The sequence below is a fragment of the Haliotis rubra genome, unplaced genomic scaffold (genome assembly GCF_003918875.1).
Source record: "Haliotis rubra isolate DU_JTF1 unplaced genomic scaffold, ASM391887v1 Scf1888, whole genome shotgun sequence".
NCBI classification, from domain to species: Eukaryota; Metazoa; Mollusca; class Gastropoda; order Lepetellida; family Haliotidae; genus Haliotis; species Haliotis rubra.
Window position 1 is genome coordinate 37,075 of NW_025765878.1, and position 24,778 is coordinate 61,852.

Below are 24,778 nucleotides of genomic sequence, written 5' to 3' on the forward strand. Positions count from 1 at the left end.
AAAAACATGATCAAATGGTATTCGATTCCCGGAAATTCGCTGCGTATTAATACATTCAAACATCGCTCACACCATTGTATTGTTACGTCGTCAGCTGTGATGACGTCATTCAAATCATATTGTGACGTAAAGTCCGAATGACGTCACAAATGAGCAGTTCCAGATGGTACCATGGGAGACAGCCGAAACGGCTGGCTGATGACATTTCACTGCTGTACCCGTACTCTATGTCAATGAGTGCAGACACAAAAACGTGTGTGGACCTTTTGGTTTACTTCTGTGTTTACAATGTCGATAAACATCATGTGTTGGCCAATTTCCGGGTGTTATTGAGTATTTGAAGCACGGGAATATTTCATTTGAAACCTCCGGGTGACGCTGTAGGTTCCAAATGAAGTCCCGTGCTTCAAATACTTAATAACACCCGGAAATTGGCCAGCACATTATGTTTATCTCCTAATTGTTACGTAGTTGGAACTTGCTCAGTGTGATGAGAACAACAAACAAAATGTATTAAGTTGTAAGTGACAGAAGGTTTTCTCTCTTACAATCATTCATAAATACCAAGTACGTGTCTTCAAATGTCAGTCAAGTTCCTTGAACGTCCGGGTAAGGAGTGATCTTTAGCAAACATATGCTTGGGAATTAATAGGATCAGGTTGTCAGGATCACTGACTCGGTTGTTATGTGTCTTCGTATCCCTGTAGCACAGAATCATACTCCTTATGTCTTGTCTACACTCAATTTTCATTTACTTACGAAAAAGAGACTTGGGATATTGTTGAGAATACATTCAGGCCAGACCAATTTTATTTCTTGTTTTATGGATCCGCCAGTTGTATTTTTTTTTCAAGAATAAGAAAAAAAAATATAATATATTTTCCCCGCTCAAAAAATATAATCCTCATGTTTTTATTGACCAAAATGTACACTTACCCAAAAAAACTTTTTGGATTGTTTTTTGCCCCATATACACTTCATTAATAGCCAAAAATAAAATACTTTTAGTGTTTAAAAGGAATATTAACTGTGACTGGTGATTTATATTTTTTATTTTTTTCCCTCCTGCCTTTAGGTTTTCTGAGGACAAAAATCCATAAAACAAGAAATAAAATTGGTCTGGCCTAAACAACAAACAAAAAATTGTCAGTCAGAACATGTTCGGATTGTTGTTATTGTCAAGTATGCTTGTTTTAACTTATGATAAAATAAATTGGACCAAACCTTTTCCATATGCATAAGTAGCTTGTGACAATGTGAGCATTTCAAACTGATGATATTATTTTCTTCAGTGTAATTTGAATTCCACTTCAGTCCCGAATTCAGACGAGCCGTAGTCGAGTGTTGCAGGAGTTAGCCAGAGAGGTGTATCAGCCCAGCGGGAAGGCCGTCATCCTGCATGAGCTGGCCAGCTGTGTGTGTTCAGGTACTGTGTCCAGCAGCAGCAGCAGCAGCAGCAGCAGCAGCAACAGCAGCAGACATGTTCTTAGTCTGTTACCTGGGAAATGTACTCAGACCATTATTTGGAAAGAGTACTTAGACCAATACCTAGAAAATATACTTAATCTATTACCTTGGAAAAATAGTTGACTCATTCTGTAATACCTAGGAATAAATATGTGGACCATTACATAGAAAGAATAATTGGACCGTTAAGAAAACTACTTGGCCCACCACCTAAAAATAATACTTGGACCATTACAATGAAAACATACTTAGATGGCATCATCAGACCACATTACTTAGTACTCATACTGAGCATTACCTAGAAAATATGGTGTCATATAAATAATATAGTTGATTTATTGTACCGTTATCTACTAACACATCACCAGAACATTTCCTGAAGGAAATATACTGAGACTAACAGCAAGGAAACAAACCGGTGCAATGATCAAGGATACAGACCGCTACCAAGGAAAGACTATTAGGAGACGATCAAGTAACCATACCTACACTAAAACCAAGTAAACACTACACTATGATCAAGTAAACATACCTACACTATGTCCAAGTAAACATACCTACACTACAATCAAGTAAACATACCTACACTACGATCAAGTAAACATACCTACACTATGTCCAAGTAAACGTACCTACACTATGTCCAAGTAAACATACCTACACTATGTCCAAGTAAACATATCTACACTATGTCCAAGTAAACATATCTACACTATGTCCAAGTAAACATACCTACACTATGTCCAAGTAAACATATGTACGCTATGTCCCAGTAAACATACCTACGCTATGTCCAAGTAAACATATATACGCTATGTCCAAGTAAACATATCTACACTATGTCCAAGTAAACATACCTACACTATGTCCAAGTAAACATACCTACACTATGTCCAAGTAAACATACCTACACTATGTCCAAGTACACATACCTACACTATGTCCAAGTACACATACCTACACTATGTCCAAGTAAACATACCTACACTATGTCCAAGTAAACATACCTACACTATGTCCAAGTACACATACCTACACTATGTCCAAGTAAACATACCTACACTATGTCCAAGTTCACATACCTACACTATGTCCAAGTAAACATACCTACACGATGTCCAAGTAAACATACCTACACTATGTCCAAGTAAACGTACCTACACGATGTCCAAGTAAACATACCTACACTATGTCCAAGTACACATACCTACACTATGTCCAAGTAAACATATCTACACGATGTCCAAGTACACATACCTACACTATGTCCAAGTAAACATATGTAGCTATGTCCAAGTAAACATACCTACACTATGTCCAAGTAAACATGCCTACACTATGTCCAAGTTCACATACCTACACTATGTCCACGTACACATACCTACACTATGTCCAAGTAAACATACCTACACTATGTCCAAGTAAATGTACCTACACTATGTCCACGTACACATACCTACACTATGTCCAAGTAAACATACCTACACTATGTCCAAGTAAACGTACCTACACGATGTCCAAGTAAACATACTTAGACAACAACAGTTAGGGAAACATACTTCTGTAGATTGTACGTCAGCCATATTTGATCTGCCATATTTTCCAGTGTGAACGATGTAATGTTTGTATTGAAGTGTTTAGTTTGAAACACATTAAACTATTAATAAATTATCAGTTGTTTGTTTCAGCAATCAATGCAGATGGTTATAATCTCTATCTTGTGGATGAAAGCAAAAGGGTAAGAAGATTTCATTACTCATTTTATTACCACATTCAAGACATCATAGTTATACTTCAAAATATGATCATTGTTATTATACCTTAGACTGCTATGCTTAACACTAAACTCAGAGTGGCAGCTCTAACATGTCATGAGGTTGTAGATGTATCCCACAATTCTTCTAACAGCTACGTTATCCATTATGTGACATGACGCGGGGGCGCGGTCGGTGAGCTGGCAAAGGCGCCAAGCAAGTGATCCAGCGATGTTGAGGTGTCGGGATCGAGCCCACCTGTGACCGGGTGTAAAAACCTTGGAGTCAAATTTGAGTGCAGACTCTTTCAGTGTTGTCACAACCCCTAGTGTACAGTACACAACCCTGTGCACTTAAAAGAACCCACGAATCCATTGGTATATGACCAGATGGTGGCCACATGAATACGTGCAAACACCTGGTTCCGGGTACAGCAACTTGCAGTAAACTTGGACAAAGTACTGTGACTATGTGTCCCAGTCCACCCAGCTGTGAATGGGTACCTCATTAGGATGAGAAAGCCACAATAACTCGGTGCGCCTAGTGGCTGCAAGAGTTGTATACTCCCCAGGGAGTTGAGATTGATAATATGATGTGCCGTTGAGATTGACATCCAATGACCGAGGGAAAAAATACCAGCGCCTTGAGCATGCACTAGTTGCCTGGATATGTGCGCAATATAAATATCCTATAATAATGACGATGTTGTATAAGACATCACACCTTCATGTCGATATTGATATATACAGGGTTCAGTTTCACCCTGTTCGCTGAGTCATCTTGCTGTAGGTAGTGATGAATCAATCCTTTTAATTATCACATCGAGCTTTGTTAGAAGTCAATACACTGAAAGTATTTTGTCCTTCATTTCAGGGTGATAATTGTCAATGTGTGATGTTTATTTTCACACATTGAATATTTTTGGATATAATGAATTAGAAAAAAAGGACGGCCGATTGTTCTCAGTCTCCAGTGGCAATGTGTTCATGCAATGTGGTGCGGTCATCACTATTACAATATAGTACACATGATCATGCTCTGCTCGATCAGGAGCGGTGGGGTAGCCTAGTGGTTAGGGCATTGGCTCGTCACTCGAAGACCCAGGTTCGATTCCCCACTTGGGTACAATGTGTGAAGCCCATTTCTGGTGTCCTCCGCCGTGATATTGCTGGAATATTGCTAAAAGCGGCATAAAACCATCCTCACTCACTCACTCTGCTGATCACTCAAAACATATTATGTAACCAGTGCCCCGTTTCTCAAAGTTATTGTAGTGCTATGACTGTCATACCTCCTATACTGTAACATAGACTTACACCAGTCGTAGCACTACAATAGTTTTGTGAAATGTCGCTCTGGTGTTCAAACATAATATCATCCTAGGAAGCAACAGAAATATATGTCAGATGCTAAATTAAGAAAATGTAAACGTGAGATAGTACAGCCACTATCCATGAGAAACCATTCCACACCTGCAGCAGTTGTTGTAAACAACACAGATAATGATGATCCACAAGGTCACTTGTCATGTTTATGTTTTTCTGAAGTTTGTGCAGCTGTAGGATTGAAGAGATTGTTTAACTCTTAATATGGTCGTAACATTTCTTCTTTGAGAGGAATACTGGTGACAAAATTAAGAACATATCACGGTAAAAGCATTTTGTCATTTGTTGCCAAACCTAACAGCAGGGGAATGTGAGTATAGAAGGACACTGAACAATTCCGTTTCACAACTGTGATGTCGTTCTCTTCCCACAGAGGTTACTTGTCATATCTTCCTTCGAACCTCTGTTCTAATACGGCCATATTTCCCAGTTCTCGTAAAATCCCCTAGCGGCAAAAAATCGCAACACAAATTACCGCCCTTCTTTCTATCCAATCTGAACACGTGTTACATCGACTTAGATCCAACTTGACTAATACAATCAAATGTGGGTCCACAAATATCCCTCCTCTGCTGGGGACTTGTGTTGATGTGACTCAAATAGAGAATCTCACCCAAGTGTCGTTGGCAATGTCTCGGCAAGCCTCGGATATTTGTAACTTTATCAACTCGTGTTGATATAATTGATATCAGAAGACCACGAGGTCGAGATTCTATTTATCATCAAAATCACTCTTCATTAATTTTCAATGAAAAATGTACATCTCTGAACATGGTACTGCCATTAGACTTGCAGTGCAGTGATGTCATAGCCTTGGTTGACGTCATCAAGTACATGACGTCATAGCATTGTCAGGGCATTGTACAAAATCTACTGTCAAATCGATATCTCCTAGGAGATATCGTTTGATCTCACACAAGTGATATCTCCTGTGGAACACAGTTTTGGATGATAAAAGACATTTAGTGGCTAGCTTGTCCGTTGTCAACGAGGGCGATGGAGATGCCATTGATCCGGCATTACATGACTAAGTTCTGTCTAGAAGAAACGTTTGTGCACCGCGCAGGGGAAGAGGTTCTAGTTTTCCCGAAGCATACGACAATTACCGAGGCCTTGCGAATGATCACTTTTGATACAACGTCGCTGATTGCACAACTAAATCTGATTGCAACCAATCACGACTCCTGATCACTCGCACCACAAAAGGGCCGTATTAGAACAGAGGTTCGTAGTAAGATATGACAAGTAACCTCTGTGGGAAGAGAATGCTGTGATGTATACTACTCAAAAAAAGAAAAGAAAAAGGTTAACTGAGTGTGGCGTTAAATAACAATACAAACAGGCAAATAACCAGAAAGGTTACAGAAAACTTGATGTTACTATAGTGATCATGTCATGGCAGGTATTTCTGGTGTTCCTTAACTTGTTGTAAGTAGTATATCTAGTACCTTCAAAGACTGTTAACAAATACAGCACATATGATATCAACTGAATTCCTCAGCTGTAGCAACACCAGGTGTTCACGTCTGAGTGAGCAGGGGTTGTCTTTCAGGTTTGAATTGGTGGAGGGAAAGGTGAGGAGGGCATTTGCTCTGTGTGAAAACTGGGAATATATTTTCATGTTCAGTTTTAATCACAGGTTGATCCATATTTGAATAAATTGGTCAACTCAGGTGTGTTCAGGGGACCACCATTTGGGAACTTAATTTATCCTGAGGGGAACAATTGACACAAGATGTTCAGAATTCCATGTTCAGCCAGTTCTATTATAGATACTGGATCAGAATCCATCTGAAGTTTGGAATGGCTGTAGATTCAGTGAGTGCCACCTAGAACACCCCAACTTCCTATAGACATCACCAAGAAACATGACATCACCAAACCAAAGTATGACATCAGCAAATAAAATATGGAGAAAATTGCTGGAAATTAGGACGTTTTGCAAAATATATTCATAAATATATCAAAGCAATGAATAATATCAGTGTTAAACCTGTGTTATCTTTATTTCACTGAAGACAGGTGAGAAAGTAGGCACTAAACTATACCTCATTATAACTTGTTTACAGTGGGTTTCCATTGCGTTGGCAAGTTTATAAACAAACATTCCTGCTTCATTTTCAAAGACTGGCATAATACAATTTTTATTCCTAATATATGATAATAATGATACGGAAATAATCTCATTTGTGATATCATAAGTAGAGCTGTGACGATATATCGTAGTATCGATAATCGTGCTACTTTTTTCTGACAATAAATAAATCGATACTTTTTTCCGTATCGTGATATGTAGCGTTGTCCTTAAAATTGTGAATTTTCACCAGAAATTGACGGTTATGTTAAAATTTACACTGTTTCTTGATATCAAAATACACTTTTTTAAAGAAAATAACTAAAGATAGCATATCGTGATATGCATCGTATCAAATTGTATCGTTCCATGATATCGCAATAGGTATCTTATGGTGAAATTTCTGTATCGTCATGCCTATAATCATAAGTTAACATGATTTGTGATATCATAAATTAACATGATTTGTGATATCATAAATAATTTTTTTTTGGTGATATCATAAATTAACAAGATTTGTGATATCATAAATTAACATGATGGGCCTAGTTACATTCTCTACTGTGCCCGGATCAGATTGTCTTGTGTTCAATTTTCAGATCTAGCACATAATGACGTTAAGTTGTTTGCATCATAGCAATGTATGATTTTGACAAAGCAGTTAAATTTGCTGATGTCATTTTAGGCTTTCTCCCCAAATTAACTGAATATTGTCATTGACATCATGTTTAAATCAGCTACAACCCCACACACCAAGTCGCGGATCGTGAGTTACAAATGGCTAGTATATGCTTCCGTAGATCGGTGTGGTTTAGAGATAACTGTGATACATGTTGTAGCTTATGCCCACATTCTCAGGATCTAGCGATAATGTGGATGTTTAATCTCACTATCGACAATGTCGGTCATCATGTACGGGTGTTATCTGTACGAGACAATCACATGCTGTGCTCTAATCTTCTTTCCCATGATGCATTTTTCCCAGGGTGCAGTTTGTAGTCCCTCTGTTTACATGTTCATGCTTATGTATGTAGGAAAAGGTTCAACCCACTGGTGATCGTAATGTTCAGTTTGTAATGTTCAGCATGTTGCAATGTCGGCAAACAATTATATGATTTGCGGTTCTGATAAGCCCAGTTTTATTTTTCTATTGTATACTGATTATCTGCTGACCAGTAATCTTCAATATTTCATTATCATGACACAGTGAATGTTTGTGTATAACTCCATTTGATTCTCGTGTGTTTGGCATAACAGTATTTAAAGCAGTCAGTTTAGTGGGGGAAACTTTATGACAAAATTGGTAATCAGTTCATGTTTTACAACTTATATGTAACAAAAACCATGTATTTAAGAAATACTGTTGTATAGTATTTATGATAATATGAATTTGTCACAATGGCTGTGGAAAACCTATGTTAAAATATTGATATATCAAACATGATTTGTTGAGATGACCAGTACAGCAGATGGACATGCACTTATACTCCCGCACATGTATTTACTATCATGCATGAACATACACATGCATGCACACATGAACAGACATAGATGCACATGCACAAACACAGACATGCATGAACATGTGTGCACATGCACACACACTCAGACACACAGACACACAGGTATTCACGTTAATTACAGTAAGATTTTATCAGAGTTTATACACCTTCGCAGGGTGTATGCTCATGAAGGCCTAATGACAGAAATCTGTCCGGACAAAAATCCAAAATGAGTTCCAGAACTTCCCCATAATATGTCGGTTATAAGCATGCTGAAACACAGTGTTCTCTGTTGCAGGAGGTGGTGTATGTGCCAAATGTTAGCAGGTAAGAAAACCTTTATTGATAAGGTTACATTCATGTGTTAAATGTATGTTCATAAATGGTTTTGTTCTGCATATATTTCTGGTACTTTCATTATAGTAAGTTGTCATTCTTGGTATTTAGAATTAACCCATTTGCAATGTAAAATTTGATTTGTAGAATTAGACTGATTTTATTCCAAACTTTGTAAAACTACATTTTAACTTGACATGTGTAGGTTAAAATTCATTACTGATGTTTTCAAAATTAATAACCAGGAACCCAATTCATGAGGCTATTGGCAACATTTAACCCTGTGTGTCAAAAGTAATGACAAAATCAAAGATTCGGTCAGGCCCCTAGGTGCATGGATCCATGCTGATGTCAATCACATGATTGTTTGGTCTAGATTCAAATGCTTACAGACAGCTGTCATAATGCTGAAATATGAACTGAATGCTGTTTTGAAACAACAAAATATGTTTTTTTCCTCAATTTCCTGTGACTGTCCTCCCACTTCTCCCAATGGTATTTGTTACCGCAGTAGTAGGTTGACATCCAGTAGTGGTGCAAGTACTAGCGAGCGGATCGGTCTGGGGACAACGGTAGCAGCACATGTAGCTCACACACAGGAAACAGTCCGGTTAAAGGACCCACATGGGGTAAGTATTCTACACTAGACCTAGCAGTAGCTCACTGGCAAATATCACTGGAATTCGTGAATAAAAGTGTTTAATTTCTGTTTCTATGTTCCTGATGCAAGCATGAAATATATCACTTCTGTATGTCGCAGCAGTCATCATTCATCAAATGACAGTATTTACATTCTGTTGGTGACACGTGACAGTGGAGGAAGAGTTGCTTCCCTTCCATTGAGAAATAGATTTATTCTTTAGTGTTGTCAGTAATTTTATTTTTAGGCCAGACCAATTTTATTTCTTGTTTTACGGATCCGCCGGTCTTATTTTTTCAGGAATAAGAAAAAATAAATAAATTAATTTTCCCTGCTCAAAAAACAAAATCCTAATGTTTTTTTGGGCCAATTATGTAAACTTACAAAAAGAAAATTGGGTGATTGTTTTCTGCCCCATATACATTTCATAAATTGCCAAAAGTAAAACACTTTTAGTATTTAAAAGTAATATTACTTTGACTGGTGATTTTTTTTGATTTTTTTTTTCCTCCTGCCTTTTGGTTTTCTGAGGACAAAAATCAGTAAAACAAGAAATAAAATTGGTCTGGCCTTAAGTATATTTTTTGACAATGAGTGAAAATTCATTGACCAGATACATTGCATAACGAAAAGATTTGGTCTTGTTTAAAACAAAATGCCACACGTGGATACTTCTTAAACATAACCTTCATCAAGTTACAAGTCAGACTATTTTCCATACTCTTCAGATGTTCATACTGGTTTTGAAGGTTTGGGTTTTAAACTATATATTCTTGTACTGTGTTTCAGGATGGTCGGTTCCCCGAGGGGCTGGGACACTGCAATATTAAGGCTCACTCTGTCCTAGCCCTACCACTGCAGGACGGTAGAGGGTCTTTATTAGGTAACACTATATCACTGTGATGTTATCATCAGCTGATGTGGTAATCACTACACTGACCCGTGAAGATCTGGGTTAGAATTGATCTTCAGTAACCCATGCTTGTCATATGAGGCGACTAATGGGATCGGGTGGTCAGTCTCGCTGACTTGTTTGACACATGTCATCGGTTCCCAAATGTGAAGATCGATCTCATGCTGGAATGTCTGGTCCAGACTTGATTATATACAGACCGCCGCCATATTGCTGGAATATTGCTGAGTGCGGCATAAAACTTATAACTCACTTACTACACTTAAAACAGTATCGCATTGCATCTATCCACATCTAGAGCCTGTGGGCTTGAAGAGTATTTTAAAAGTAAATTTTCAGTCATGAAATTACAGAGACATTTTAAGTTTACAGTTTGCAAATCCCTATTCGTCTTTTTTAAAGAAAATTTTGGGGTAGTTGTCTTTTCTTTCCAGCAGAGACCCATGAAGATCCGGGGTAGAATAGGTCTTCAGCAACCCATGCTTGCCACAAAAGGCGACTATGCTTGTCGTAAGAGGCAACTAACGGGATCGGGTGGTCAGGCTCGCTGACTTGGTTGACACATGTCATCTGTTCCCATTTGTGCAGATCGATGCTCATGCTGTTGATCACTGGATTGTCTGGTCCAGACTCGATTATTTACAGACCACCGCCATATAGCTAGAATATTGCTGAGTGCGGCGTAAAACTAAACTCACTCTTTCTAACAGATATGTTATATTTACCTTGAGTGACTGTATAACAAGGGATTGGTTTGAGATATTTATAGGGTGCTTCGTTCACTGTCCCAGTCTGAGTGAGTGAGGTAGCCTTGTGGTTAAAGCATTTGCTTATCACTCTGAAGGCCTCCACTTCATTTCCCACATGCGTACAATCTGTGAGGTGTTTTTGTGGTGTACCCAATGCTGTAATATTGATGGAATATTAATCAAAATGGCTTAAAATCACACACTCACTAAATAGTTTTACTCAAGAGACTGACCATGGCACAGATTACTGTGAGATGGTGTTTATGATACCAGTTTCATTGGTGTACACAAAACTTTTTTATTCTGAACAAATTTGAGTGAGTAAACGAGAGAATGAGTTTAGTTTTACACCCCTTTTAGCAATATTCCAGCAATATCACGGTGGGGGACACCAGAAATGGGCTTCACATATTGTACCCATGTGGGGAATCGAACCAGGGTTTTCAAAGTGAAGAGCGAACGCTTTAACCACTAGGCTACCCCACCACCCTGAACAAATTTGTATGAGATCACCTCCAAAATTACCAACATTAATTTTCCAATCCCTGACATCTTTGTCTCATTTAGTTTATCAAGCAAAGCAATATGAAAAATCTTTGTCTGTTTCAGGTGTAGTAGAATTTTACAGAAACTATAAATATTCATCATTTACAGAAGAAGAAGAAGAGGTAAGACATTTTGTAACAAATTAATGTTTACCTTCTAAAATGGAATTTTTTTCAAAATTGTTGGATTTATTAATACAGTTAAGTGGAAAAATCTCAAATCACGTTAAAATTCATATTTACACACCCACTGATATCCCAATATCATTTTTTATTAACTGGACCTTGTTAGGTCCCCTGTGTCTGAGTAATGATCAAAATGAGATTGTTAATTTACATGTTGCATGTTGTCATTTATGACTGTAGAGAGGTCAAACTTTGCCTTGACTCGGTGCTCAATGGCTAGCCGATGTATATACTCTGCGAGATATGTCATTGATGACTTCTATGGAAGGTTGAAATACTCAGGCACACATTGATGTTATGTGAATAATAATATTCATGTTGTAGGTGTCAATCCTTCTTCTAATGTGGGCAGATATGCTAGTAGATTATGTTGAGGTAAACCTATCATCCAAATCCTGAACCAAGCTTACATATTACCATCTTCGCCTCACTCTGACCCTAGACATCAGACCTACCAGCATCTGCAGTAACTTATGAAGCAGTTAACACTGAGTCAGCTCAGATTATAAGAAAATACTTATTCTCTATCTCTCTCTCAGGATCTGACAAACTCTTGATAGAATATTACTGCTTTTGAATCCTGGGTGAACATAGACCCCACTCCCCTTGCGTACTCAGCAACAAAAGTAAGGACCACCCAAATATTCTATATTTAAGCATTATATGGATCATAATATAAACTATTAAATACTTTAATATTGAAAATTGGGGGGTCCTTAACGTTTTTTTGTTGAGTATAATATCAGACCCATAAGTTGTCAAATTTCTCAATGGCATTAATTCAGCATCTTTACAGGAGAAAAGTAAAAAGAAAAACACCAAAAAGCATATTAAATCTGAACTTATGCTTATCAAATTATATTGATTCTGAATATAGTTCTGCAGGATACACTCTGTTTATGTGTAAATGTTTCCTGTGTGAAAATTTGTTAAAAAAATAATTTGGTGGGAAGGTTACAGACACCCCATGGAACCCATAGCTTCTATGGGCCGGGTTTTTCAAATATTTAGGCATCACAGGACATCACTAACAAACAGTTAAGTTAACCTTGGGAAGGAAAATGAAACCACATGGGAATTTTTTCAACAACAAATAGAAATTCTATCTAAGATTTGAAAAGCAAGACTGCCAAATATAATAATATGATGCAAGAAATCTAGGGTGCGGGGTCATTTTTGTTTTCCATTCAGAACTGCCCAATTCATTTCATATGTTTAACATTCCAAGTAGAGCTGTGACGATACATCGTAGTATCGATGATCGTGATACTTTATCTGACGATAAATATATCGATACTTTTGTTCATATCGTGATATGTATCGTTGACCTTAACATTGTTAATGTTCACTAGAAATTGACGGTTATGTAAACGTTTACACTGTTACTTGCTATCAAAATATACTTTTTAAAAGAAAATAACTAAAGATAGCATATCGTGATGTGCATCGAATCGAATCGTATCTTTCCAAGATATCACGATACATATAGTATCGTGACATTTCCGTATCGTCACACCTCTAATTCCAAGTACTTTGCTTGTTCATCTCACCTCTCAATTTAGGGATTGTCAGATCTAGACCGAGAGAATCAAATCTCATGTAAGAGAGATGTTGACAAGATTGGACAACTGAAACTTCAATACAACTAATATTTCAATAGACTTGAGTTTACCCATTTGGATATTTTTCTTAGAAAGTCAGTAATAATGCAGTTTGAGGTCATTAAAAACATCATAGAGACCTTTGATTTATTTTGCATTATTTTTGATTTAATGATATAGTTTAGTGACTGAAGAAAAGAGTAAAAAGTAAATGTTTGTGTAGTCAGAAGGATATAATGTATTTGCTGGGTCTGAAGTATATACCAGCTGAGGGGTGGTTTGTAAATGTAGACTCCTGAGTAACCCATCCAGACAGCTAACACCCCAGTGCCTTACCCCCCCTTCAGCTTCTATAGACTTTATATCTTACTGTAGTGTTTCACAGGTGTAGGCCTTACAAGCTTATCTTGGCATATATACTATTATCTAGTTTCTAGCTAGACTTTTTCTGTAGAGGATAGTGTTACTAGTTTTAACACAATTGTAACAATGCTTACTGACTGAAATGGATACTATAAAAGCATGAATGAGTGAAATGGATACTATAAAAGCATCGGCAATACTATAAAAGCATGAATGTGTGCATTATCTACATTAATTAATTATTGTATACTTGTTTTTAATATCATCATGAAATTGAATTTCTTATAGGACAGATACATGTTGTAACTTTAAGCAATAACACAACAATATCTTTTCTCGTATTTATGTGGACCAGTCGCAAAATGCATTTGCCTCCCTTAGTTAAGCCAGGATCTGTTGGTGGCGGGTTCCACTCTCAGGTTCTCATTGATTATGATGTGTCTGGTTTGTATCATCTGTCACCAAGGCCCAATGTCAAACTTCACTAAGGACACGTTCATTCTGTTAAACCCAGTTTGACCCAGTTTGGTAGGAATACTGTCTATATAACTTTTCATTTTAATACAATAAACAGAATTCCATGACAACCTTATCAGATGCTGCAGATTATGTTATTCCAGATTTCATTCAGAACCTAATTCAGCATCGTGAATTAAGTTAAATATTAAAGTGAATATCAATGTTACAGCATATATTTTACAATTTTAGACTTTCTTTTTGTATTTTTATATATGACACCTACCATTAATCTTGAAGTTTCTCTATGGTGGAGTCCATAGTGTTAGTGTTTCGCTGGCAGATACAAGGGAGGGATGTGCTCCATCACCCTCTTTTTCCAGACATCTTGCAAGTAATCTACCCCTCAACCAAGTCACTTAGTTGACCTATATATTTTGTGATTGGCCCATTTTGAAATTCCTGGCTCCGCCTCTGGGAGTTGGTGACGTCCTGCTCTGCCTCCTCCTCTCCCTCAGTCTGTGCCTGAGATTATAGCATCACCTGTATCTGTTTATACAGGGAGCTGAGAGAATACTAGCTTGGGGTGGACTGGTTTTGTTTTATGCAGAGGTATCCCAAAGAGAGTATCTGTACTTGTGCATGCCTTTGTGAATTCACAGCAACCAGTGGCCAATGTTGATTCATCATTTGCAGATATATATTTCACCTTTGCATCTACAGTAGGTTTTATGGTTTGATATGTATAGGTTACATGTTTGAAAAAGGTCCTCAGTAAACTATTAAATGTCAGTGCCAAAAAACAATCAGTTCAGATTATCTGCTGAAAAGGATTCCATTGATTATAATTGTCGCCTGTGTTATAAGCTAATTTCTTCTTACAAAGATGTTCAAACTTCAGAATTTCTTTTTTTTCAAATTCTGTGTTGAAGAAATTTGTAACTGTGACAATGATGATCAGCATTGACCTTCTCTGTCCGTGAACGTCATACACTTTACATTTACTATATGATTTTAAAGTTAGATATTTGTTGTGCAAATTCTTTTATTTCATTTTACAAATTTGTGATTGTGATGTGCTTTTTCTGTACTTGATGTTATAATCTCTGATGATTGTACTACTCCAGTATGTTGTAAACTCTCATGGTAATGCATGGTCATCTAGGTTTATCATTAAGTATCTCACTGTCTATTTTCTAACACACCTCAGTTTGTGTTGTAATGCCTTGATGCTTCTTAACATCATTTTTGTGGTCTTTCTTTCACTAACATTTGTAAAGTAATGCATTTCTTTCAGAGAACTTATTTCAAGTCACAATATTCAACCAGAGGAATATTTTTAGCAACATTTTAACGGTTCAGTTGAATCAGTAATATGTTTCATGACCTTGTTATAAATGACTTCAAAGATTAATTAATTGATCTGATGAATGTAAACATAAAGATTGCCTTAACAGCTGATGACTGATCTTATGAACATGTTTTCCTCATGTGACGAATGTAGTAATGTCTTAGTGATGTATTTGTTTCTTCCAGGTTCATAGCAGTATGTTAAAACAGAGAAAACTCAATGAGTTTTTATTAACAGTCACAAAGTAAGTTCAACACCATCATATACTCACGGTCTGTCCACAGGCCAAGGGGGATAACTGTTTCAATTTCCTTTGAAGAGTTGTGTCCCTTCATCATGCCAGTACGTTTAGACTGGGATTCAATCAATCTATTCAGTATCATGCGTTGGGCCCATGTACAATAGTGTTGTTAAAAATAAACATTTATATCTGAGTATATACTTATCTTGATTGGGTGTAAATCCAGTTGTTGGCCCAAATACGATCTCAACCACCATTGTTTTGTGTACCATGTTTACTTTTCACATGTGTATTTAAACAAAATCACTCACTCATTCTAACATGTGCTAAATTCAGGTTTTAGGAGAATAAATACAATGAGGAAACTCACACAGGTTTTAATGACGTCAGAAATAATTTTTATTTGTCAGTTGAAGATAACTGAGTTTCTGGTTGTCCTAATGTTGAATATGTAAACAGACATTGTGGATTTCTACAGGTCAGTTTTTCAAGACATCATCAGTATGGATACTGTCATCATGAAGATAATGGTATGTTGACACCGTTACGTGTTTGTGTTTTTTTATGATAATTCCTTACCCATGAAGATCTGGCTAGAACTGGTCTTCAGCTACCCATGCTTGTCATAAGAAACGACTAATCGGGTGATCAGGCTTGCTGACTTGGTAGATGCATATAATCATGTGAAAACTGAGTAGATTTCTGCTCATGATGTCAATGAATTGTCTGATCCTGAGCCCCGTTTCATAAAGTTATCGTAGCGCTACGACCGTAGTAAGTCTATGTTACAGTATAAGAGGTATAGCCCTGCAATAGCCATGTGAAACGGGGCCCAGGCTCAGTTATTTACAGACTGCCATCATATAGCTGGAATATTACTGAATGTGCTGTTATATAACAAACAAACAAACAAACAAACAAACATATTTAGAGGTTGTCTCATTCCAATTATAACAGGTACAACTGATGCATAACTACTACTCTTTGAATTAATTAAATAATGTGATTGTCACAGTGATTGAAACTGATAATTAGAATTATTTTGAATGTGATTAGATGCTCACTTTGATCTAAGGTCTTGGTGTGTATATTTTGTGTTTAATCAGCTTATAATCCTGGGGATAAATCAATCTGAATCTGTCCATCATTGCTTAAAGTGCATGGATCATTTGATAACAGTTCATTACCTTCATGCTATTGCTATCTGATATGGAAAATTAAGGACACCTCAGGTGAACTTCTTGTCAATCAAATCCCAATCCAGGCTTCAAAATCCTAGGCATCAGTTAGCCAAGCATTAGTGATATTTTGTATCTCAAAAAACTTTTCTACCGGCAAGTGGTCCTCCCTCGTAAGAAATAGCGAAAAGTTACAACAAAATAATGATCGTGTGTTGAACATCTTTATTATTCGGGAGACCAAAATTATGAGACAAATCATGAGAGTTGGTCTGTCAATTTCATGTGAATGTGCAAAGTTTGATTTTGTTGCATTTATTAGATTTTGTGTTAGTGAGCAATTCATTGGTCTCAAATGAAGTCAAACAGACTATAGATATTTCTAAATGTTGCTAAATCAACATTAATGCACTCACTAAGATTGTTATGATAAACTTTTGTTATAAAATGAGAAAGTATGGGACATAATTGTCAGCTTTCGAATGAATTAGTATTCTTTAGGATATATCATAATTTAAAACAGTAAAACTCCATGATGGAAGGTGAGCTGCAGAACCTATTGGTTGTAGAGATATTCACTGATACATATGAGACATTTGTACCCTTTGTTTTTTTATTTGCTGATGTTATAACCCTTCAGGAAACATTTATATCTGCTCATGTAGATTTCAGTGTCTTCTGGAAGTAGCATCCAATAATCTTCCTATTGGTTCGCTTTATAACGTTACTCCATGTAGAGATGTGTAGCAATGCTTTGATTATTGTACCATTGTCCTGGCAGTATCCAGTTTACCCAGTCCTTAGTTACACAAAGGTTAGACTTCAGAGTAGAAGCTGGCTTTTATTTACCAAATAGTTTCACCATTTTGTTTTTCATCACTTGTGTTTGTACCAGAATGATTACAGTGTCTCTATTAGCCATGGCCCCGTTTCAAAAGCTATCATAGTGCTACAACTGTCGTAAGTCTATGTTACAGTAAAGGAGGCATAACAGTCGAAGCGCTGCGATAGCTTTTTGAAACGGGGCCCATATCCCTTGACTAGTGGTGGTCACTGCATTAGGAGTTGTTGATGATGAAAACATCAATACAATATAACCCTGTTAATCGGGGAACTGTTGATAATACAGACAAACTTTATAGATGAAGGTGAGCTACAATCCCATAGTACTGGAAATAAATAAGCATATATAGCTGATAGGAATGATCAAACTTTGATCATGACATTCTTGTCCTTAGTTCTGTTTTTACAATTACCTAGTCTAATCAAATTATTATTTTGTGGTACAATCACAACTTTAGTATGTTAGACACTACTGCTAGGGTTGACTGATAAGTTCTGAGCCCCACATAGAAAGACGTGCATAACATGGAAATCTTTTGGTGTGGACGTGATATGATGTCATGAAGGATTGTACAGAATAACTTGAGTCATTTGAGCATATTGTTAACTGTGTGACAAGTTGGTAAAATAAGCAGTGGAGGAAATCAGAAAATGGAGGATGCAGTAGTACTTGCAGAAAAGAGCTGTACGTCAAAAGTACTTCATGAAGATGATGAATACAATGTTTGGGAAGGAAAAGAAGATATCAGCAGGCTGGAAGGCCTGTCACATCAGCAACACCCAAACAATCTACTGTCTAATGGCAAATGACTGACTGCCATAGTACTAGTTCCACCGGCATTTCACAGGGGAGTTCTAAGATGCCGAGTGTGTGTTCATTGTGGACTACCCTCCAGAGGAGCATACTTCACAGTTAATGAAGCATATTATGCTGCACTTTTGAGGTAATTATGGGATGAATTAAGACTGAAAGACATGGGAACTTGAGAACAGTTGTGCTCTCTCTCAGAAAACATGCCAGTGCACCAATCAGTCTTTGTGTAGCCACTATCCCTGAGTGTGACCTTGAGGTCCTTCTGCAGCATCAAATTTCTCTGATCTGGCTCCATCAAACTTCTGTCTGTATCTAACCATAAAAAAGACACTGTGACATCATGGCAGTTTTTCTGATATCTCAAAATGCCAATGGAACTAAAAAATCATTGGCAAAAGCGTAGAAAGAGATTATTGATTATGATGAAAAGTTTTTCTATATGAGGCTCAGAACTTGATCAGAAAACCCTGGTAGGTTTGCTTTATTTTCTCACCCAGTAGAATTCCCAATTCTGTTCCGTTGTCACAGAATTTTGCACAAAAGTTGGTGAATGCGGATCGAGCTTCACTGTTCCTATTGGATCATCATCGGCAGGAGTTATTTGCACGTATTTTTGACGTCGGGAGCACTATGGGTGTTCCCTCAACTGACAGTAGTCAGCAGAAAGAAATCAGGTTAGAGTGACTGGGATAGCCCCGTGTATCAGTAGAAATCTGGAACTTCAACATCTTGTGGTAAAATTCCGTCTTTTGTGTTGAAAGACAGATCAGTTTGTTTGTTAACAGATAGATATTACCTCTGAAAGCTATCAAAGTACTGACTTATATATTTGATTATTTGGGGATTTTCATACAAAAAATTCCAGATGAGATTTGTGCCAAAATATATAAAATACCATTGTAATCAACATGCTTTTTCTGGGGTACTTTGGAATTCACAGGTCTACAGCTGTCATTAAGTTCATTCTTTACTATTATAAGTAAGGGACATACAATTTAATATTCTTTGGGTGCCGCCATAGTTTATATCAGCAAAATATTTCTGTCCAGAAAATGCTTCAAACTGTCGGAAAAATATTTATCAGAAAAATGCCTAGTCTGCATATGAAATGTCAGGAACACTCCCTACCTGGTTACTCCGTAGACAACTGTGTCCTTACTGTGTTAGAAGCCTAGTGTGGAAATCTGTAAAACAATAAATTAAACTCAGGTCTGGCCTAACACCCAGAACTTTGAGCTACATGTCAGGTTTAGCCTGGTCTGTTGCCACTGTACAGAAATGTGAGAATACAAATCGCTAGTCTGTGTTCGGCATTTATAATGCATATTTTGTGATTGTTTTTATTTTCATTTTGTAGTTAAACTAATCCATTTTGCTTTATGCTTAAATTTGTGTTGTTACAATAGTCATACAATGCCATTTGGTGCTTTGACTGAGTCCTAAAGATATTAAAGTCCCAGAGCTCTACTGACAAGTTTCATTTGCGCAAATATTTACTTTCTTAAATTAATGTGAATTAATAGATATTTTATAAAATGCATATTTTTATGCTTTTGATTCTGAAACTTATTGATATATTGTTCCATATAAATATTTCAGAATTATTATATCATTTGTGCAAATGATATCAGCTTCATATGTTTGCATTTACACTAGTCAAACCCAGTAACCCATGCTTCAGTCAAATTGAACATGCTTGTGTAGACTTGAACTTGATGATTGTGCTAGATGGTGCTGTCCTTAGCCATTTATATCTACTGTACCCTTAAACCCTAGTCACTGTACAACCATTAGTACCACAGTAATTGTAATTTGTCTAGTCTGCTTGTTGTTGTGCCCAGAAATGATACTTCCTGCTTCCTTTGATCACGTTCATCTGTCTATAGCTTTTCATTTTAGTTGTTTCTGTCAGTTTCAAGTTCAATAACATAAGTTTGGGTAACTTTTCCTCTGGCAGAATTTTGCAAAAACTCTTGTGCATGCCGATCGAGCATCATTATTTATGCTCGACTCCCGCACCAAGGAACTCTTCTCCCGAATATTTGATACAGGGAAGTGTGAAGAAAATGTACCACAGAGAGAAATAAGGTTGGATCTTTACTGAAATCATCATTATCTTATCTGTAGTAGTGAAATGTTTAGTTTGAGCACAGATCTTTAATAAAATCATCATTATTTTATCTGCAGTAGTGAAATGTTTAGTTTGAACACAGATCTTTACTGAAATTATCATATCTTATCTGTAGTAGTGAAATGTTTAGTTTGAACACAAACTTTTACTGAAAATGTCACTATCTTATCTAAGTAGTGAAATTATTTGTTTGAACATGTAGGAAATAAATTACTTTTCAGACACAGTGACATAAAAAATCCATTTGCCATATTCTCTGGTATGTCTGATAGGACTGTGATCTCCAAACGAGGAAAACATTTAAAAAATGAGTTTTACTCTAGATTCTTTATATATGCTTGCTGTCTCACGTGACCTTTCTTTGAGATTTTCTCTCTCAATATGTTTATCCAAAACTCACTAGGACATGAATGAAATATTTTCTTCTGAAGGAAAAATGGCTGAATGTGTATACTGTGGCATGTACATGTATAGTGAGTGAGTGATGCTGCTGCACTGGGCCCGTTTCACAAAGCTATCGTAGCACTACGACTGTCTTAAGTCTATGTTACAGTGTAGGAGGTACAACAGCTACATTATGAGGTCGTAGCGCTGTGATAGCTTTCTGAAACGGGGCCCTGGCCTCTAATATTATACATCATATAATAATTATTTCAGGTCTCTAAATGTAAAAATGTTCTGAGTACAAATAGGTTATTTTTATGTAAAACAGGAAAAATGAAGTAGTGAAAGTTGGAATGATTTCCCTTATGCCAATGTTCTCATTAACCAATTTCTCCAATTACAACAGTTCACTGTTAAGATTTGTCTCCCATTTTATACAAGGATCTGCTTCATCAGGATCAAATCCCTCTTGAATATTGGTCACCCATACTGATGAGATGTCATTTTGGGCTTCCCCTCATGATGAATAGCAGACTTGATAGTGTTCAAGGAATTGTTACACACATCTTGACAGGTCAAACTTTTGCAGAAGGAATAAGCTGTAGAAACTATCTTAAAGCAGCACCAAAAACATTATGTCAGACTAGGTTTGCTCACTGATTGCTCTAGATGGACCAGTCATCAAAGCTGCTCCAATTTACTGTGTGTAGAGTTGCACCCCTTGTGTAGGACAGGATTCGATGATCATGGAAGCCCAAATTAGTCTGGACATAGATCTGTCTGTATCATATGTTTGTGGATTTCATCTAAGTAGTAAATGTCTTAAGAACTGCATTACTCTAGCCTTTCATCCTTTTCAAGAAAAAATGCTTGCCCAATATAATGCTTGTTCTGACAGTGTACACGTTTTTTTATCTGCTATCTATTACTGCATGTAGATTCCCCATGGACAAGGGCGTGGCTGGCCACGTTGCCACCACTGGGGAGGTTCTCAATATCCAGGATGCCTATGGCGACATCCGATTTAACCGGGATGTGGACCTTCAGACTGGCTACAGGACCAAGAGCATACTGTGTATGCCCATTTACATCAGGGGGAAGTGAGTGTTTACACATCAGTACCACACAACTGTAGGAGACAGGGCATTAACCATCTTTTTTTGAATCCTTACAGATATTCCAGTTTGAATATAAGATCATGATGAGTATCTGGATGGCAACTTAATGCCTGTATAATAACTTGTATACCTAAAGCTAACAGAGACAAAACACTTTTGAAAAATTGGAGACCTACATGCTAATCAAACAGGCTATATTCCAGGTAGAACTCTTAGTGAAAACATAAGATTACTTTATGATATGTTTGAAACTAAAAATAAGAAATATGCCAGGACTAATTCTCCTAATAGATTTTGAGAAGGCGTTTGATACAGTATCCAAAGAGTTCTTGAATATTGTTTTATCACTCATTGGATAAATATACTGACACATGAAACAACATCCTGTGTCATCCAACATGGTAAACTCTCTGATTTTTTGGTAAATGAACGCGGAAGGAGACCCCCTGTCACCGTATCTCTTTATTTGTGTCGCTGAAATACTTGGTTGTATGATTAGAAGTAATGAGAACGTAAAAGGTATTGTTATTGACAATAATGAATATAAATTAAACCAATATGCAAATGATACGGAACTATTTCTTGATGGGAATGAACAAAGCTTAAAGGCTGCTATTGATGTAATTAGTTATTTTTTTAAATTGGCAGGACTTAAAATAAACATTAATAAGGCAAAAGCAATATGGAATGACTCAAAGAGAAATAGTACGGATATACTATGTAAAGACATTAAAATAGAATGGCAAAAGGGTGTGTTTGAAGTCTCGGGAATTAAATTCCACTTGTCACAGATTGGCAAAATCACTGTCATAATAACTTTGGCTTTGTCAAAACTTGTTTATGTATTCAATATTCTGCCTAATCCTCTAAAAGATTTCATTTCTTCATTGGAGAATATCTTTTTCAAATTCATATGGAATGACAAACCTGATAAAATTAAAAGGAACAATTTGAAAAGAGTATACAAAAATGGTGGATTAAGTATGGTTGACACTGCAACTTTCTGTGAAGCCTTGAAACTAGCTACCCTGAGATCATATTGTAGAAAAACAACAGTTGAAAATCCCTGTAATATTCCTTTTGATGTCATTTTAAAATCTAGTGCAAATGTTGGTTAAGTAACTCACATCGACAACCCTTATTGGAAGGATGTTTTGAAATCATGGAACAAATATTGTAAAAAAAGTCATGTGAGTTCTGGTAATATTTATGAAGTCCTAGCCAAACCACTATGGTTTAACCATAATTACAAGAACCCAACACATTACAATAAAAACTGGGCAGTAAAGGCATTCTTGCAATTAAGGATCTGTGTGAAAATCTGGTTTCTTATCCTTTGACTAGTTGAAGGAAATCAATCAATCAATCAAGTGTTTATTGTGTCACCCATAATACAGTACATTAAATATACATGAATATATACACATGCGTATCAAAGGAGTTCTCCTCGAATGCACACATTGTAAAGATATTTTACTAACATGAATTTATGATCATTGGAATTCATTAAGGATATTAACCCATTGATATTTCTACTGTGCTTGAAAATAAGAGGTACATCATCACGAAGAGTTTGATACATTGGACATTTATATGAAATATGTATTTCATCTTCCGTTACATTACATAAATCACATTTAGAATCAAAGCTTTCATAATCACAAAAACCTTTTCTAATACATTGTATTCCTAGCCTTGTAACAGCTTCTGAAGATGAACAGTGCTTTACGATATTTAATATTATTAAGGTCAAAGATGTACAATTCTGTAGTAAGTGATGACTTAATAATGGAATAAAACCGTAACGAGGTTTTGTTTGTAAGTTGTGCATGCCAGTCTTGCTTGGCACAATCAATTAATCTTTCCTTAAATAGCTTTTAAAATAAATAAATATTACCTACTCCCTGCTGTATCCCAAAACCATAAGTGAATAATAGTTGCATAACATTTGATGCCCAATTTGCATATTTTCTATGACGCGTTTGTTTCAACATAAGATAAGATTGGTACAGGTATCTATATGATGGCATGGCATGAAGGAAATGTATGGCATTAAAGGCACATATCTGGACAATTTGCATGTTTTGAATATACTACCTGATACTTGGAAATATACTATTAGACACTCTAGGAAAATCACAGTTTTTGATTTACTCATAACTGAATGTCATTTGAATTTATTGAAATCATGCAAAGGCTCTAGAATTTTTTATGACGCCTTGATTTCTAATGAAGAGTTACTTAAAGCATCTTTTGCTAATGTACTTTTATGACTTACAGAAATGGTTTGAAAGATGTCAAACTACTTGATTTCTAATACAAGTTTTTACATGGTATTATCTATACTAAAAATGAACTATTTTAATGAAACTTCGACAATTCTGTGTGCTGTTTTTGTAATGAGCTGAATGAGAGTATTTGTCATGTTTATTGTGCATGTAGAGAAACACAAACATTCTGGAATGAACTTGAAGTTTGGATGAATAATCATATTGAGAACACAATCAAAATAACAAAATACCTTGTTTGGAACATTATACAGTGATAGACTATTAAATCATATTATCCTAACTGCCAAAAAATATATCCATTTATGTGGAATTAACCAACATACTCCAAAACTTCAAAGGTTCCTGGTTGTTTTGAGAGAAATTTTCAATGCGGAAAAGTTCATTGCAATTAAAAATAATAGCCTTCAAAATCATGACTCAAAATGGTGATCTATATTCCCAACTTAACAATAAACC

The 24,778-nt window shown here is 36.3% G+C and overlaps 1 protein-coding gene across 1 annotated transcript in view; it reads left to right on the forward strand.

Moving 5' to 3' along the window:
• LOC124274179 (probable 3',5'-cyclic phosphodiesterase pde-5) overlaps positions 1 to 24,778 on the forward strand; it is a 70,098-nt gene that overhangs the window by 25,322 nt on the left and 19,998 nt on the right. The window contains 11 exon segments of the mRNA XM_046709489.1: positions 1,315 to 1,426; positions 3,156 to 3,205; positions 8,481 to 8,509; positions 9,030 to 9,147; positions 9,948 to 10,041; positions 11,430 to 11,488; positions 11,876 to 11,926; positions 15,508 to 15,566; positions 16,042 to 16,093; positions 20,356 to 20,486; positions 21,852 to 22,013. Coding sequence (XP_046565445.1) covers positions 1,315 to 1,426; positions 3,156 to 3,205; positions 8,481 to 8,509; positions 9,030 to 9,147; positions 9,948 to 10,041; positions 11,430 to 11,488; positions 11,876 to 11,926; positions 15,508 to 15,566; positions 16,042 to 16,093; positions 20,356 to 20,486; positions 21,852 to 22,013 — 917 coding nt within the window.